Source organism: Peromyscus maniculatus, chromosome X, assembly GCF_049852395.1.
Source record: "Peromyscus maniculatus bairdii isolate BWxNUB_F1_BW_parent chromosome X, HU_Pman_BW_mat_3.1, whole genome shotgun sequence".
Taxonomy (NCBI): Eukaryota; Metazoa; Chordata; class Mammalia; order Rodentia; family Cricetidae; genus Peromyscus; species Peromyscus maniculatus.
The window spans coordinates 54440503-54457703 of record NC_134875.1 but is presented as its reverse complement, the minus strand read 5'-3'; the positions used below and the strand labels follow the sequence as shown (position 1 = coordinate 54457703).

The following is a 17201-nucleotide window of genomic DNA, read 5'->3' as shown; positions in this document are numbered from 1 at the left end:
GCATTTCACTGCCTTCACTATACACCCGAGAATAAAATACCGTTGCCTTCATTTTTCAGTTCCTTCGCGGCATGCCTACACTCGCAACGCTCCCTGCAATCCTTTCGCCAAGCCCTAAGGATATTTTTTTCTTTTTTATCTTTTTTCTTTGTCCCTGTTCAGGCGCCATCTGGGGGGGACCAGCCCCCACACTTATTTACCCCAAGAACTCTTGAGGATTGAGGGATAAGAGACTTAGTTAGAAATAGAGAGGAGAGAAACAGAGAGAAAACACAGGATAGTCTCGGGTGGGCCTGGATCCTTATCCAAACGGGCCCAGAACGTTATTCCAAAGGGCTATTTATAACAGTGCCAAGGGGTGGAGCAAAACTTAGACCCTTAGAAACACCTAGTACCCAAGCCTGTGGTCCAATCAACCTCCCCTGCAGTCCTGCTGGGGACAGCCACTAGGAAACCTACTGGACTCCAACAATGGGGGACCAGAAAAGATTAGACGCTCAGCTGGAAACACTGGGTGATAAATAAGCAGTGAAAAACATGGATACTGGGAGATGGCTCAGGGGGCAATATGCTTGATATAAACGTGTGGCAACCTGAGTTTGAATCCCCAGAGACCACGTAAAGTAAACTGTAGTAGCTTCACATCTGTAATTTCAGTGTCTTTCTGGCAAGATGGGGGAAAGGAAAATTTCTGCCTGGGTAAGTGAGCTTGATAAACGAAAAAAGGGGGACGGGAGAGTGAAAGAAAGGGCAGGCTGCAAACAGGCGCTCCCTGAATAATTCAGCTAGAGGAAGAACAAGGACAGAATAGCACAAACAAAATGTGGGTCAGAAATGAGCATGGCATGCGTATCTATTATGATGACACAGTAATGCTGCAGTCAGGCTGGTTACAGATTCCTTGCTAGTACAGTAGATGAAAAAGATATAGACAGTCTGAATGAAGTGAGCTAACTCCTGTCTAATGGTGGTACAAAGTTCAAGACAGTGTAAAGAGCAGCAAAAGCAAATAAATGGAAATTAAAATGTAAAAAGACAAATAGGAACAACAGGATCTCCTGGTGCTTTTCTTTAAAAAATAATAATACGTGTACAATCCAGATGAGTGTGTGTTCTTGACAAGTGTGATTCTACTTAATTGACATAAAGTCGGATATTACGTTACACACCACACGATGACAGCTTAATCAGTGGTGGATTACAAATAACATAGCAGTCTTGTACATTTATATCACCTAGAGCCACCTTCTGATAGGGTCTGGAGGATGACGCACTAAGGATTGGTCTGTATATGAACCTGAGTCATTTTTATTTTTTTTCCTTTTTATGAGATTTTTTTCTTTGTTTATGTTTAATATGAAAATTACTTGAAAAGACAAGGGACCAACCGCGCCAGGCAGCTTAGCCGCTGCTGGCCACACCAATCCTAACATTCCAGGTGTAAGTTACAGAGCTCAAGTTCATCTACAAAAAAAGTAATAAAAATAAAATCTAAAATGGCACCTTCAACAGAACACAACAAAACCTTAGAGCCCACCCCGGGGTGAGAAGCCCTGTACTTAGCACAGGGCCCGGGCGTTCCTCATCTCTGCTCCAGCCAGAAAGTAAACACAAAACTAAAAAAGACTCCTTGGTGTCTTGGAATAAGTTCGACCACACTTCTTCCCCCGCACGTCCACCAGAGGAGCATTGTCTCTGCTTGTGAGGGCGGGACTTGGGGCGCTATAGAATCAGAGGGTGGGGTGGGCAGCAGTCTGGGGGGCGCCGCTTGGCCTCTGCAGGCCTCACTGGATACTCGGGGGTGGGGGGCTGATGGAGGGGCCCAGGCAGGCCACACTGTGGGTGGCCGCCTAGTCCTCAATAAAAATGGGCTCATCGTTGACTGGTGCAGGTGGGGGTGTCCGCAGCGGCAAGGCCTGGCTGGCTCTGGCGCAGGGCAATAGGCTTGTAGGGCCGGCGGGCAGCACGCTTGGTTTCTGAGGACGAGAGCAGCTTGCGGTTTTTCCTCGTCTCCTCAGTGGCCAAAATACGTGTGGCGTCAATCGAGTTCATTCGCCGCCGCTTGACGGGAGGCAGGGAGCCACCAAGGATTAAGCACACTTTGGTGGAGTAGGACTTCCCATTGAGCAGGAGATTTCGACTTGGTCCCTTGTGCCTGCTCGGTCCATGGTTTGCCAGACCCCTACTGGGCATCAAGAGGCGCTTCTTCCTGTTGCCATTCACCCACCCCATTGTGTTGCTCGTAGCTCCTCTAGCCCAAGATGGTGGGGGAGCCATTGTTGATAACAAGGGCTGACTTGGCAGGAGTCAGACTGCTGAGCACACTGGATGAACTCTTCACAGGGTCAGGCTTGGGGATGGGAGGAGGGATGGGTCTCTAGGTACCGGAGCACAGCCTCCAGGGGCTTCTGCACTACCCGCTTCAGCGCCAGTGGGCTCTGGGAAGCTTCAGGCAGCGGTGCTGTGCATTCAGCCTTGATTGTTGCGCTGTTAATGGGCACGTAACGGTGGCGTGCGGCATGCCATGGACGTAGCATCTCACGTCACAAAGCTCCAGGCAATGCGTGTCAACTTGGTAGTGTGCAGGAAGAAGGCCTGCCTTGTCTTCATGGCAAACTTGAGGCTCCCACTGCTCCGGGCTGGGATACCATGCGGACTCACGTTATTGCGGTTTGGTCCCGGCCTCTCTCCATCTAATCGGGTTGGCATTTTCAAACTACCATATTTCTTCCAATATGTCCAACAAGATGCGCAGAGGCGACACGACTGGACGTATCTGTTGGTGATCTTCCACATGTAGTAATATGCAGTGATGCTGGTGAGCGATTTCCATGGGAGAAAATCTTGTTAAATGTCTGTGAAATCTCTCCCGTATTTTTCCAGAGCTTCCTCAAAAAGGTTGGCTTCTGATGCTGACCCCTCCTCCATCTCATCCGTGCAGAGCATCAGCCTACCCTGAGGCACAAGGGCTGAGATAGCCTTGGAGTGTCGTAGATGTTGTGCAGTATGTCCATGGCATGAAACAGGGTGATGTCTCGGGAGGCTGCTATGGCACTCATGTGCAGGCTAGGCTGCCGCACGGAGCTGCTTCAATGCAGGGCCCGTGCGAAGGTGCCCACGGGGCGGGCCACTACAAGGAACTGGTCAGTCTGCTTATCCACAAGCAGATTATGGGCTTCACACACCTTGGTCTCCAGTTTCGACTGATCACAGCCATCCTCCTCACCTTCTTTCAGCAAGTCAGTGATGTCAGCCTGGTACCAGCTTCCTACTTGGATCTCCCCTTTGTCAGCTAGGAGGGTCTTCTGCTGTGAGTCTTAGACTAGAGAATAGAAGAAGAAATCCTCACGCTCCAGGTAGGATTTGAGTTACTCAGTCTCATTGAGCAGGGTAACACTGCCTTTGCCCCTGATGTGGGTGGCAGGCAGTGACTCCAGCTGCTGAGAGAGGAATAGTTCCCGATCTCTGGGTTCTCTATCTCTTCCTCCACTTCCCCTTCCTCGCTGGTGTCCGCCCCCCCACCCCCCACCCCGGTCCGGCTCTATAGCAGACTGACAGGGTTGCATGCTTGTCAGCCAGGGCGATGAGATGAGACTGCTGGAAATGTCCGGCCTTCTGTAGAAACACACTACCTTGGCCTCCCCTCTACCCTCCACATTCCCTTATTGAGAATCTTATTGAGCTCTTCAATCCTGCGGATCAGGTATGGGTTGCTGGAGGAGTTTTCGAAGTAGACACAGTCTCCGACCCTGTACACGTTGGCTGCCATGTCTGGGCGGGCGGTGGGGCCGCAGGGCGAGGTCGCTGGCCGCCTGCCTGGCGCCGGCTGGGGCGGGGGCGGGCGCGGGGGCGCCAGCGGGCGGTTTGAAGGGAGCAGGCTGCTCCACCGCTGCCGCTTCCGCGGCCGCTCCCGTTTTTCTTTTCTTTTGTTAAGTCCAGATAGCCAGAACTACCCCCCTGGCCTGCACTGTCTACCTCCAAGAGACAGCAACCATGTGACAATGCTCATTCACCACAGAGCTCCCTAAACCCAGCCACAAACAAGGATTTCGTTCTCTGGTGGATCACTACAATCCGGTTTTCTACTCTGGCTGTCAAAATCTCTTCTGCTCTATTTATTTGTATCTCCTGTACAAGGGTAACTGGATAGACTTTTTTTTTTTAGTAGTTTCTATTTTATCTAAACCAAGATCCAAGATTCTTAGACCTGAAATGGAAAATTGTATTTGAGCACTGCATTCCTCAAAAGCCCTGGCTTTCTGTGGTGGCTATGTTTCTGAAGGGTCGAGGTGTATCATTTATTGCTACCCATGTCTGTATGCCACTTCGTCAATCACTTGTGTCCCTTTGTTTGTGAAGCACAACAGAGTGTGCTTTCAGAAACCTTTTTGCATTCCTGGAGTCTAAAAATATTTGCGCGTAAATGTTGGGAATCCAGCCTCCTTATGATCTGTGCTTTGCATGGGGAGCCGTACAGACCGTTGGGGTGCCGTTGAAAGTTATATTTTGACCAATTTCACTTTAAGTCCTGGCTCCACACCACACTGACATCTGAGAAGCCTGGCATAGATTAAGGCAAAGCATAAATAACATTTCAAAGTGAATACAAATTGTATAATGACAGTTTCCAAACTACTTGCCTACTTAAAAAAAAAAAAGTTAATTCAACACAAGCCCAGAGCTGGCTGCTGCTTATGTGTTGTGGTGCCAGCCGGCAGACACAGCTTTCCAAGGGGATTGGGGAAGTGAGAGCACACTCCACCTTTTGTGAGGGGGTACAAACTGCATCACTCTCTCAAACCGCTGTTGTTCAGAGCTGGTGAATGGACACCATGATACTGCATGTCCTCCAGAGAAATTGCTTACTTTTCCTAGAGGTGAAGTGGCCTGGTGCCTAAGCTTGAGGAGGAGATTTCAGTCTGTTTTTAAAGACAGCATTCTGGGCAGATAGACTGGATAAGCACTGAGCTGCACCTGGGCTGCTGTGTGCTGCTCCTTTTTGGGCAGTCTTTGGCCCCAGGGAACCACATGATTACATAGAGGCTGGCTTTTTCTGGTTAGACAGGTCATTGCACTGTCCCAGCCCCCTGCGGTCTCCTGTGCAAGATGAAGGGAGGGTACAGGGTGACTGAAAGCGCCCTCCCCCATCCTTCCTTTAAATCAGATGTCTCTCAGCAGGAAAAAAAATGCAATTCTTGGAAGAGTGGTGTGAAAAAAATAGGGCTGGAATCCTGTTCTCAACCTTTCCCTAAGAGACTGGGGAACATCTATCTGTCTCATATGGGAAATTAAGGTAATGTTGTGTGAAGGTACCTCAAAAGAAACCACAAACGCATTTGCTAGGAAAGAGATACTGGGCTAAGGGCTCATTCTCCTGCTGGCTTCCAACTACCTTGAACAATTGAGAAGGGCAGTACGGAGGTCTCAAATAAGTCCTCCTGAAATATCTGGCACTGTTTTCGGGAAAGGAGGTTTATGATGAGATTTGTATCAAGATAGCAGTTTCCTCCAGTGGGTTTGTCCACTCAAGGTTTGAGAACTCCTGGCCAAACAGTATGGGCCAGTTAATACCAACTTTTCCTCTTCTATCAACGAAAGGCCCTGGGCTACCAACAATTAAAATGAGACCGACTTGAATTATCAATCAGGAAGCACAGTTAAGGGCTTTGTCTGGGCACTGTACTTTACTTTGAGGCCATAACAACTGTGAAAGTAATCGAACCAGGCCTAAAAGTTTGGATAAAAATCCCTCACAGGCGGGAAGAGCCGAGCCGAGCTCAGCCGAGCCGGGCGGTGGACGGCTAATGGCGCGCGCGGGTTGTGGGTGGGGAGGCTCCCGGTCCCTGCCGAGCTCGCAGGCAGGCGGAGCGCTCACCCTACTGTGGCAGGAGCGCCCCGGCGGCTCTCCCCTCTCCTCGCAGAGTCGCACTGCAAGGCCGCCTGCGACTCCCGTGTTCCACACTCGTGGGCCAGAGCCTCGGCGGCGGCGGCTTTTTTTCCCTCCCCCCTCCCCGCCCCCAGCTGCCTCCATTTCCTCAACATAAGGCTCCTCAGCCCTTCCCCCCCCCCCCCCCCCCCCCGGCGCACGAGCAGGCCGGGCGCACGAGCAGGCCGGGCGGGGGCGGGCGTCCATCCGAGAAGTTTTCCCAGAGATAACTTCCCCAAGATGTCCCGTGATAGGCAAAGGTCTGCTGATGAGAGAGCCCCAGCCCCAAGCAGTGGCAGTTCAGATGCGGGGCAGCGAGACCCTGCAGCTCCAGGGCCTGAGGAACAGGAAGAAAGAAAACCTTCTGCCACCCAGCAGAAGAAAAACACTAAATTTTCCAGCAAAACGACTGCTAAGTTATCCACTAGTGCTAAAAGAATTCAGAAGGAGCCAGCCGAAATTACCCTTGATCCTCCTCCCAACTGCAGTCCTGGGCCTAAAGGAGATAACATTTATGAATGGAGGTCCACCAGGTTCTTTATATGAAGGTGGTCCCCCCCCCCCCGCCCCGATATCACCTTTTCTTCAGATTATCCATTTAAGCCACCAAAGGTTACCTTCCGCACCAGAATCTATCACTGCCCCATCAACAGTCAGAATCATCTGCCTGGATATTCTAAAAGACAACTGGAGTCCTGCTTTGACTATTTCAAAGGTTTTGCTCTGTATTTGTTCCCTTTTAACAGACTGCAACCCTGCGGATCCTCTGGTTGGAAGCATAGCCACTCAGTATTTGACCAATAGAGCAGAACACGACAGGATAGACAGTGGACCAAGTGATATACAACATAATTCTCATGTTTGTATGCAGTGTAAAGGAGCAGAAGGCCTCTTCCCATGATGGTGCAGATCTTTATGCCCCAATACGGACTTCTGTGTATCTCTTTCTACTCTCTGCCTTTATCCTTTGGAGACTGGGAGACACCCCCAAAAGGTAAATGCTATCAAGAGTAGAACTTCGTAATTGTAGATTAATTACGTTTAAAATGCCTACTTGGAAGTTTTGCATCTTTGGGATATCAAAATGTATTTTGTGATGTACTAAGGATACTGGTCCTGAAGTCTACCAAATATTATAGTGCATTTTAGCCTACTTTATTATCTGTATGAAGTTATAAAAGTAGCTGTAGATGACTAGGAATCACATCATTTGTATTAAGCCCAGATTTGTTTCTGAGTATGTGGTTCATGCTATCATGAAAATGTTTTGCTTTTGTCAGTTTGTAATAGGAGTATTTCCTTTTACCCGTTGTCGCTCAGAGACCACTGATGTATCATCTCAAACACAATAAACATGTTCCTGAAGGAAAAAAAAAATCCCCAACAGATCCGCTTGTGCCCACAGCATTCCCAATATTAGGTACAATGCTGCACGAGGCAAATGTTTGTTCTTTGAAAACAATTCAAAACAAGTTCTGCTCCTCTGTTTTGTATATATTTATAGTAATTTTCCTCCTTGGTTAAATAATAATCTTCCCGTCTGTTTCAAGGGAAGTACTTCACTTTTATTCTTTTTTAACATTTATTTATGATTTATTTATTTAGCATGTGGCATGTGGGTGTGCATGCACGGGCGTGACCCCCCTCCCGTGTGTGTGTGTGTGTGTGTGTGTGTGTGTGTGTGTGTGTGTGTGCGCGCGCGCGCGCGCGCGCTCGCGTGCGTGCACTCTCACGTGCGTGCATGCCATAGCTCATATATGGACGTCAGAGAACAACTTGCAGGAATTCCTTAGCCATGCAGCTCCTGGGGATTGTCAGGAGCTCAGGTTGTCAGGCTTGTTAGTATGTTTGTTTACCTGGTGAGCCATCCTGCCAGCCCGCAAATCTTTTGTTCTTAGGTAATTAATTATTTCTTGGTTCTTCCTTCTTTGTCCTCTTTCCTAAGTACTTGCAGTTCAAACGATGGCTTAAAGTTTTGATTCTCAATCACTTTCAGATTAGGGTCTCCAAAGTTCTGATTACTTCGCTTTGGAAAATTTCCAGGTTATATACATCTAAATTTAATATGTAAAAGTTTGTTATTCCTAGTCAAATACTTCCTGCCTTCTGTTTGAATAATTTGAAGATGACAATTACTGTTGTTGAGCATTTCCCTGCCTGTGTTCTTCAGTGTAAAACAATTTTAGAGGACAAGAGCACGTTCAGAATTATAAGACGACAGTATAATTACCAAGTCTCCTGACTTCGTGTTTGTAACTTTTCAGTCCAAACTAATACCTGCAAATCACTTGTTACTGACAAATATAAGATGGTTAGTTTCTAAACAATGAAAAATTAATTTCCTTATATTAGGATGATGTATTTCTGATCTCTGCCTTGTGGAAATTTGAAATGCACTTTAAGAGGAAGTTTTTTTTCCTCCTTTTTTATTAAAAGATTTTTTATTCATTTTACATATCAACCACAGATTCCTCTGTCCTCCCTCCTCCCACCCCCCAGCTTTTCCCCCCAGCCCACCCCCTATTCCCACCTCCTCCAAGGCAAGGTCTCCCGTGGGGAGTCAGCAGAGCCAGGTACATTCAGTTGAGGCAGGTCCAAGCCCCTCCTCCCTGCACCAAGGCAGCACAAAGTGTCTCACCATAGGCACTAGGCTCCAAAAAGCCTGCTCATGCACTAGGGACAGGTTCTGGTCTCACTGCCTGGGGGCCTCCTAAACAGTTCAAGCTAATAATCAACTGTCTCACTTATCCAGAGGGCCTAGTCCAGTACCATGGGGGCTCCTCAGCTATTGCAGGTTCATGGGTTTCCACTAGTTTGGCTGGCTGTCTCTGTACTTTTTAAGAGGAAGGTTTTACATGAGGTTATTTTAGGATACTTTCCCCCAACCCTTCTTTTGGAAAAAAGAAGACTTAGAACTCACTATGTAGAACAGACTGGTCTCAAATCTGTGATACAACTGCCTCTGTTTACTGGATGCTGGGATTACAGCACTGTGCCACCATGCCTGGCACAATATCTCTCTGTTACAACCTAGTTTGAAAGACAGGCTGTGGTGGCACATGCCTTTAATGCCAGCACTTGGGAGACAGAAGCAGGCAGCTCTCTGTGAGTTCGAGGCCAGCCTGGTCTACAGATCAAGTTCCAGCACAGCAGGACTGTTACACAGAGAAACACTTTCTTAAAAAAAAAAAAAAAGCAACCTTGTTTGAGGCCAGTGAAATGGCTCAGCAGATAAAGGTACTTGATGCCAAATCTGATAACCTGAGTCCAAGTTATCCTTTAACCTCCTTGTATGTGCTGTAGCACACATGCACACACACTAATAATAATAATGATAATAATAAACATTTAAAACCTAGACTGAAGAGAGCATTAATCTGCTGAAATCTGTATGATTTTTAAAAATAGTGTACGTGTCTCTCGAAGCTCTCTTCTACATGATATGAAAGAGTATTTACATTTTTACCAAGTTACCAAAGAGAAGGAATAACTTCAACGTTCGTGTGTGTCAGACTGGATATGAGAGTCAATTATGAGAATTTAATTTTTATGTGTGTGGATGTTTTGCCTGCATGTGTGTTTGTGTATCACATATGTACTTGGTGCTTTCAGAGCTCAGAAGACGGTGTACAGTTCCCTGGGACTATAGTTATAGATGACTGTGGGTTGCCACGTGGGTCCTGGGAATTGATCCGGGTCCTCCGGAAGAGCAGCCAGTATTCTTAACCTCTGAGCCATCTCCTCAGGCCAAGTGTGGGAATTTTTTGTTGGATACTGTTTGGCTTTGAGCCTGAAGGTATCAAGGCATGATGGGGTCCTGAAACTTTCATTTGTACAAAACCCCCATGGTTCAGAGGGGAAACAACAAGAAGTTAGAATGATTGGATTTCCAAATCTCCGGGAAAGGACAACATTGGGTATACATGGGTATGCCTGGATGTTCTTCCTCGAAGTGGGCTGGAGCCTATGGCGCAGTGATGCTGTCCTTGCTGGAAAGTTTCCCATTACATAGACAACTGCTTTGGGTAATGTTTGAAATCCACAGATGTGGAGGGGGGGGGGGGAAAGGAATGAAAAATATTGGGCGAGCCATGAAAACTGGGATTTGGTTGGGTGAGATGGCTCAGCAGATGAAGGTCCCAGGTAGTGAGATGAGAGAGCTGATTCCCACAACTTGTCCTCTGACCTCCACTGAGTGCCATGGTGTGTGTGTGTGTGTGTGTGTGTGTGTGTGTGTGTGTGTGTGTGTGTGTGAGAGAGAGAGAGAGAGAGAGAGAGAGAGAGATGAATAAATAAGTAAAATGTAATACACATTTGAAACACTAAACTGTATGTTTTCCTGAACAAATACCCCCTTCTGTCTGACTTTCTCTCACTGTCTTTCTCTTCCTTTTCTTTTTTTTTTCTCTAGTTTTGAGATGTCTCACTATGCTCACTGTGTTGCCTCTGCAGGTCCCTAAATGCTGGTCACACAGGTGTGCACCACTGTACCACATTAGTAATTGGTGACAGTTTCCTGTAAGTGGAAAGTCTGGTATAGACACAACAATTTTATCTGAAGGACCTACAATAATTTCATAGTACCATCATGCTCATAAAATAATTGGCAATCATTCAAATTTAAACCTCTTACTTTAAAAAGTTTAACGTTTTAAAAATTATGAGTCTGGTCCCCTTCCTTCATGCTGCAATGGTTTTGGCTGTTTTCTTCCTGGGTAGACTGTCATAAAGACAATATAAATAAAACAGCATTCTGATAATTTTTGAGTTTCAGTTCTGAGAAGAGAACCTATGATCTCATGCATTTTCTTTTTATTACTCTGGAGGTGACTGTACTGTCTTGTAAGAATTATTCTAAAACATCACCCAGGGTGCTATCCTTTGCTGGGAGCAGCATTAAACCAACAGATTGCCTTTCAGTGTTTCACCCATAGGACTAGGATTCTGTCCAGGTGGTTTAATGTAATATATATATATATATATATATATATATATATATGAAAATATATGGTGAAATTTCTGCTTTTTACCTGGGAAGTCTATAGCAACCAGCTCTCATGCCTATGAGTAAGGAAACTGAGCAATATTATCTTATGGTATGTTTCTCTGGCTGGCCTGGTACTCATTGTATAGGCTCGGCTGGCCTGGAAATCAGAGAACTGTCTGATTCTGCTTTTGAAGTGTCTGGAGTTGAAGATATGAGCCACCACTCCCAGCCTATGGTCTTTTTAGGACGTTTTAAATGTTTATTTTATGTATGTGTGATGTGCACTGAGTGCCACAGTGCATGTGTGGAGGACAAACCTGGTGAGCTAGTTTTTCCCCCTCTGCTGTGAGTTCCAGGGATCGAATTTAGGAGGTCAGGCTTGCATCTCAAGTGCTTTTACCTCCTGATCTATTTCTCTGGGCCCCCTTTCCAGTCCTGAAGAGTTAGCTTTCATTTTTCGAAAATGGCAGAGCTGCAGAGCCAGAATGACTCCGGTTGCCACCCCCTCCACAAGTTAGACAGCATTAATTTACAAAATTCGGACACTGGTCGATGATTGGCTACTACCCCCCCCCCCAAAGAGTGGTGAGGAACTTTCTAGAATGTTTCCGAATGAGTCCAGGGTTTGTTGTGAGTTCCTTTGATTGATGGCAACACAACCCTGCTTAGAAATGACTGCTTTCTTTTCAGAAACACTCCCAAACCATCTGGCACATGCATGTGCTCTCACCTGGGCAAAATAGTAATGTAAATGGAGAGGGTGAGATGTTCAGAGAGACAATGTGTTACTCCATGTATACTTGCTTCAGACACTTGGAAAATTTCATGATAAACATGTCCTATTGAAATAGTAACCTAGGGATACTATCTTATAAAAAGAGGCTCTTCAATATTCTGCTTAAATTTCATTCCCTTAGCAATTTACACCCATACCCTTAACCCGATATAACTCTCAAAGCCAATATGCTGCTAAACCAAACTTTATTGAACATAAGCTTGCAACTTTACAGAATATAAGGCACTAACTTTGGACACCATTTCATTTAATAAGTGCTTGCTGAGTTATGCTTAACAATGTCTGTAAACAATGTAAATCCCATTGGAAAACAGTTTGGAAAAACTTCATATAGACTTCAGTGTGTATGACCTACAAACTGGCCATTGAAGGCGGGGTCATATCCCATAGCTGCATCGGGCATTTGAACATTAGGTGGCACATGTGGCCAGGGAAATGGAGGTGGATGGAATGGCCTAGGTGGTTCAGGAACCCTGAATGGTGGAGGGTGCATGGGTGGAAGAGGCAGCAAAAGAGGATCCATGGGCTGTGGCAGCACAGGGTGATATTTCCAAATAACCTCCACAATAGGGATGGGACCATAATGATCATCAATGTATAAGCCCACAGGGGGACTCATGGCAACTGGAATCATGTTTCTGTATATATGTGTCCTCTGAAGTTGTCTCCACTTGGCCCTTCTGTTCTGAAACCAAACCTTCAATCAAAGGGAAAAAGATTTGTTTAGGATATTGGACAAGTAATGTCATAATAGGAAAAAACCCTACCTGCCACTGAAATCAGAACTAGCAAACTAAGCCTGGTGTATAGTTCGAAATATTGCTGTATTTCTCTTCTCCCCCTTTAATATTCTTTAACTATTTTCTGGGCCTTAGATGGAAGTGTAGCTTATAAACTGTACGGGGTCCTTGCTGGTAATGCTACTATCTGGTAAACAAGGTAAAGAAGTGTTGAACTAGTTAGTTACCCAGCCATTCCCTTCCCCTTTGTACTAGAAATACTGTCACCCCATGGTGATGAAAAGCTTGTAAAAAAAAAAAAAAAAAAAAGAAAGGTGTTTACAAGATTTTAAGTTTCCTGGGGGAAGGAAATTCAAGGGTTGGTGTTTCCAAACAGTTAAGAACATTTTCTTTCCTTATTTTTGGTTTTCTGGTACATCTTCAGAAATCTGAGAGACTGGGAAAACTTAAGAAGCTGGTATGTTTGCGTGTGTGTGTGTGTGTGTGTGTGTGTGTGTGTGTGTGTGTGTGCACACGTGTGTACGTGTGTCTTACGTGTCACTCAGAAAAACTTAAGTTTTTCTTTCCCCAAAATCTGCTTTGTTGGCCTCTCAACATGAGCTAGATGCCCTAATTCAGTGGCCAGCTTTGTTGGGGGCAGTTTTCTATATGTCCCCCAAACAGATAAGCAGCTATTTCTACCACATACCCACTCTATAACAAAAGGAGCCTATCTAGATTTTCTACTAAATACTTATTTGATATAATTATGTTTTTAACATTTTCCCCATAACCCTATATATTTTTATTTTATATTACCTTTTTGATTTCATGATAGAAAATTTATAAACACCTCAATAAATGGAAAAGGTATTTCACATTAACACAGATAAGAAGCCTGAGAGCACTTTCCAGTCAAATTACAGAAAACTTCAATTTTAAAAATACCACCAAAAAAGAAAATAAAATCTTAGATATAAAAAATTGTCTTTGCCCTTTGGACTCCAAATAATCAGATGCTTACTTCAATATCATTTCTGGAACCCTTGACCATGTGATCAATTAGGTTACCATTAAATATAGTGATCATCACAGTAAAATAAAACAGGCACATTATTTGGACTTCTAATAGTTTTTCTGTCAATTAAAAAAATTGCTCTTTAAATTTGAAAAAAATTCTGAATAGAAAAGTTACTTGAACTTTATTTGTAGTTTCATAAAGTTGAAGTTGTATGGAATCTACAAAGATACCTATCTCAGACTACATATTTATAACTTTTCTGTTCTTCAAAGGTTAGTGAAACAATATAAAATTGTTAATTCTGTTTTTGTTTGTTTGCAGGGCTCGGGATGAGCCCTGAACCTTACATATGCTAGGAAAATGCCATGGATTTAGCTTGGTAGCCAGCTATGCAGCATTTGGGAGGCCCAGCGTTCCATCCTTTTCAATCCTCAGCATTACATACACACACACACACACACACACACACACACACACACACACACACACACACACAGTCAAAATATAGAATTATTTTGCCCAAACCAGAAAAGACAACAGAAAAACACCAACTTGAGAATGCCCAGGACAAAACATAACCTAAAATGTGTTTTAGAATACCCATCTTACTTAATTGTTTTTCAAAAATTTACTAACCTGCACTCTGGATTCAGGCAAACCCAGGCGCTGGGCAAGATTAATTCTGATGGGAGAAAATAAGTAATGGTTAGTATTGGAGTTGTGGCTAAAAAGAAAGATATGGATGTACATTAAATCTAACTCCACCTCCCAATGCAGTTTTCTATAATACAGAGACTTGATTTAGTGGGTGGCTTCCTATTCACAAGTTATGTCTTCAATTTAAAATTTAAAAAAGGGGGACTATCTGGTAGTTAGTTAACTAAATATGACTTTCTGTTTGTGAAACAGCAGCGAATAATCCTCGAGAACAATCTTTTTCTTGAGAGGTTCTTCTGTACAAAAGCCAAAATGCCAAGTTACCCATAAAGTGCTACTTCCACTTCCCCACCCCCTACCAGGGTCTTGCTGCTTGGAATTCAACTCCGGACTTTGAGTTTCCTAGCCAAGAACTCTTTTAACACAGGAGGTGCTTTGGTCCTGAATATTTCTGTTTAATCTAAGAGGGCTAGGTAAACTCTCAAAGAAGGAAGCACAAAACTACTTAGGCCCAAGTGTGACCAATGGAAATTATTCTTTTCTGTTCCCAATCTGAAGGTTGAGTGCTGCCTGGAAGTCAGAAAGGGGCTCTAATTTCGTTAGTACACCTGCCAGTCCCTCATTTCACCCGGGCTAGAATGCATAGGCTCTTCCCCCAAAGACTTAGGAAATTTCAGCACTTTGCAGGGCACCCAATGTGGTGCTCATCTAGCGCGCAAAAATCAAAGGGTTTTAAAATTCACTAAATGCGGAAAGTAATTTTTTACTATAATATTTTAAAAATACCAAACTGCAAAAAAAACAAAAAACGAAAAGAAAGAAAAAAAGAAAAAAGAAAAAACTTATGCTGAACGCACCACCTACATTTTAAGTAAAGCGGGTTCCAGCTCCACCCTGAGCTCCTGCCTCAACGTGTGTTCTCCTCCCCGCCCCCAACCAACATTTTAAGTAAAGCGGGTTCATTCTCCACCAGGAACGAGCTCCTTGCGTCCCTCCCCATTCTCCCCGCCCCTCCCCCCGCCCTAGGCCGCCCCCCCCCGGTTCCTCCCGCCCCCCTGTCGTCCCACCCCGGAGCTGCAACCCCCCCACCCCCCCACCCCCGCCTGCCGCCAATTCTGGCGGGTGCGCACTCTCTAAGATGGATCCCAGGCTCTTGGCGTCCCCTAGCTGGTTCCCGCCTCTAGAGAGCTACAACCCAGCAAAGCCCCGAGCCCGCCAGCGAACTAGGCGCCACCCGCAGAAAAAATAAATAAATAACCCGCTCACCGAGCAAACAGGTCCGGGTACTGGATGCGCTGGAAATATGCCTCCAGCTCCCGCAGTTGAAGCTGAGTAAAGGAGATACGGTAGCGGCGGGGCTTCGGTTGAGGCACGGGCTGCATGGGAGGATGCATCTGAGGATGAGGATGCACCCCAGGCTGCATAGGGGCCACCGGAGGCTGAACTGGGGCCTGCACCCTGGCCATTGGGGCCCGCACCGGAGGCATCGGGGCTTGCACCCAGGGCCTCAGTGGAGGCTGAATCGTGGGTCGCACCCCCGGCTGCAGAGGGGGCTGTGGCAGGGACTGCGGCGGGGGCTGCTGCATGGGGGCAACTGCCTCCTTCTCCTGCTGAATGTTGTTGGGCTTCGGGAAGCTGTCTCCAAGCTCAAGGTTTTCGACCCCCTTCCAGGCTTGCGGTGCTTCGGCTACAGGGGCAGTTGCTTCTCCATTGGCGGGTTCGAATCCCGCGTTTTCCTGGTGGTTTGTTCCTTCCAGAAATGTCGAGGCCAAGGTGATCTGAGTGTCTGGGGAAGGGGAAAAGCACAAACAAAAAGACCAGCGCATTGGCGCTCAAACTGCGCACAGGAAAGGGAAGGTGAGGGACTCCCTCTAGAGGGGTGGCGGTGACTGCACCTGTTGCGCGCCTCCCTGCCGCGACACCTCCCGCTCCCCCGCGCACACCTCCCCCTCCCCCGCGTCCCCTAAGCCCGAATTAAGTTCCCTGTAGGAGTTCGCAGTGGTATCTACCCAAATCCTCCTTCTGGCCAGCTCCGAAGTTGGAGAAGTAAGTTGTATCGAATTCTGTATTTTCCCCAAAGTCTGCGCCAGCCAAAATCGTCGAGCTCAAGCTAGGTTGTGAACCTGGAGAAGGGAGAAAGCCAAAAAGAAAAACCGGGGGCGTTGGAGCGAGGGTGCTAGGACAGGAAGAGTGAGGGCTACTCTAAAGGCGCCATGGCGACCATAAAGGTCGTCGAGCTTTGCGGTGCTTGTCCGTTTGGCGCGCGCGCGCGCGCGCGCGGAGGGAACTTAACTCGGGCTTAGCGAACTCGGGAGAAGGGCGCGCGGGGGAGGGGGAGGTGTCGCGGCTGGGAGGCGCGCGCCAAAAAAAAAAAAAAAAAAAAAAAAAAAAAAAAAAAAAAAATTCCTTCCCAAGTTCTCCTTGAGGCACTTACCCTGAAATGTTTCCTCCTTCATTGGTCCTGGTCCTTCCAAGTTGTTGAAGTCAGTGCAGTAGCGGCAGCTGCACTTGAGGTATTCCACAGTTTGAGCGCTGTGGGCTGAAGCGCAGTGGGTTGAGTCGCTGGCTTCTGCCATTTCCTTGCCGGCGTCTGAGACACTGCGGAGATGTAGGCTAGAGGTGCTGCCAGCAGCCGTTCCCGGTCCAGAGTGGCTCTCGGCTGGGAGTCACGCCCCTTATATACTGTCGCTCGTACGTAGGGCTCAGATTTTACGTGGTGTGCTTCCGCTGGACGCCCCCTGTAAGAAATAGGAGTCTGTCGATTTGGAGTGGGTGGGACCTGTAGGGGGTGCGCGGGTGATCAGGCGCCGGCGTTAGTGCCGGTCAGACTTTGAGCTCACTGCGCGAAGAGATCTGCTTCCATTTGCAACTAGTTAACTGACTTCTGAACTCTGTCCGGGTGCCCTAGCGGCAAAACCCGGCTGCACAGGGTTGTGAATCCCAATTTAGTGGCTACGAGTTCGCATCAGCTCGTAAAACCCGAAGTATTTATCCCATGTTCCTAACGCCATTTCCAATGTTCTGAAGCACGCACCGGCCCCTTGTCATCTACTTCCCACAAGGAAAAGACATTGAAACAGGGATTGGGAACCGAC

The 17201-nt window shown here is 46.6% G+C and overlaps 1 protein-coding gene and 2 pseudogenes across 1 annotated transcript; 1 reads left to right on the top strand and 2 right to left on the bottom strand.

Annotated features, from left to right (window-relative positions):
• Nucleotides 1-560: 560 nt before the first annotated feature.
• Nucleotides 561-3769, bottom strand: LOC102909551 (metastasis-associated protein MTA1 pseudogene; annotated as a pseudogene).
• Nucleotides 3770-6161: 2392 nt separating this feature from the next.
• On the top strand, nt 6162-7635 carry LOC102909874 (ubiquitin-conjugating enzyme E2 E3 pseudogene; annotated as a pseudogene).
• Nucleotides 7636-11877: 4242 nt separating this feature from the next.
• Nucleotides 11878-16772, bottom strand: Esx1 (ESX homeobox 1). The gene is made up of 5 exons (XM_042269511.2): nt 16541-16772; nt 16116-16229; nt 15373-15892; nt 14086-14131; nt 11878-12406 (listed from the first exon to the last, which is right to left on the bottom strand). Exons 1-5 carry the CDS (start codon nt 16680-16682, stop codon nt 12047-12049), a joined length of 1182 nt encoding a protein of 393 aa, XP_042125445.1. The 5' UTR covers nt 16683-16772; the 3' UTR covers nt 11878-12046.
• Between the last annotated feature and the right edge of the window lie 429 nt (nt 16773-17201).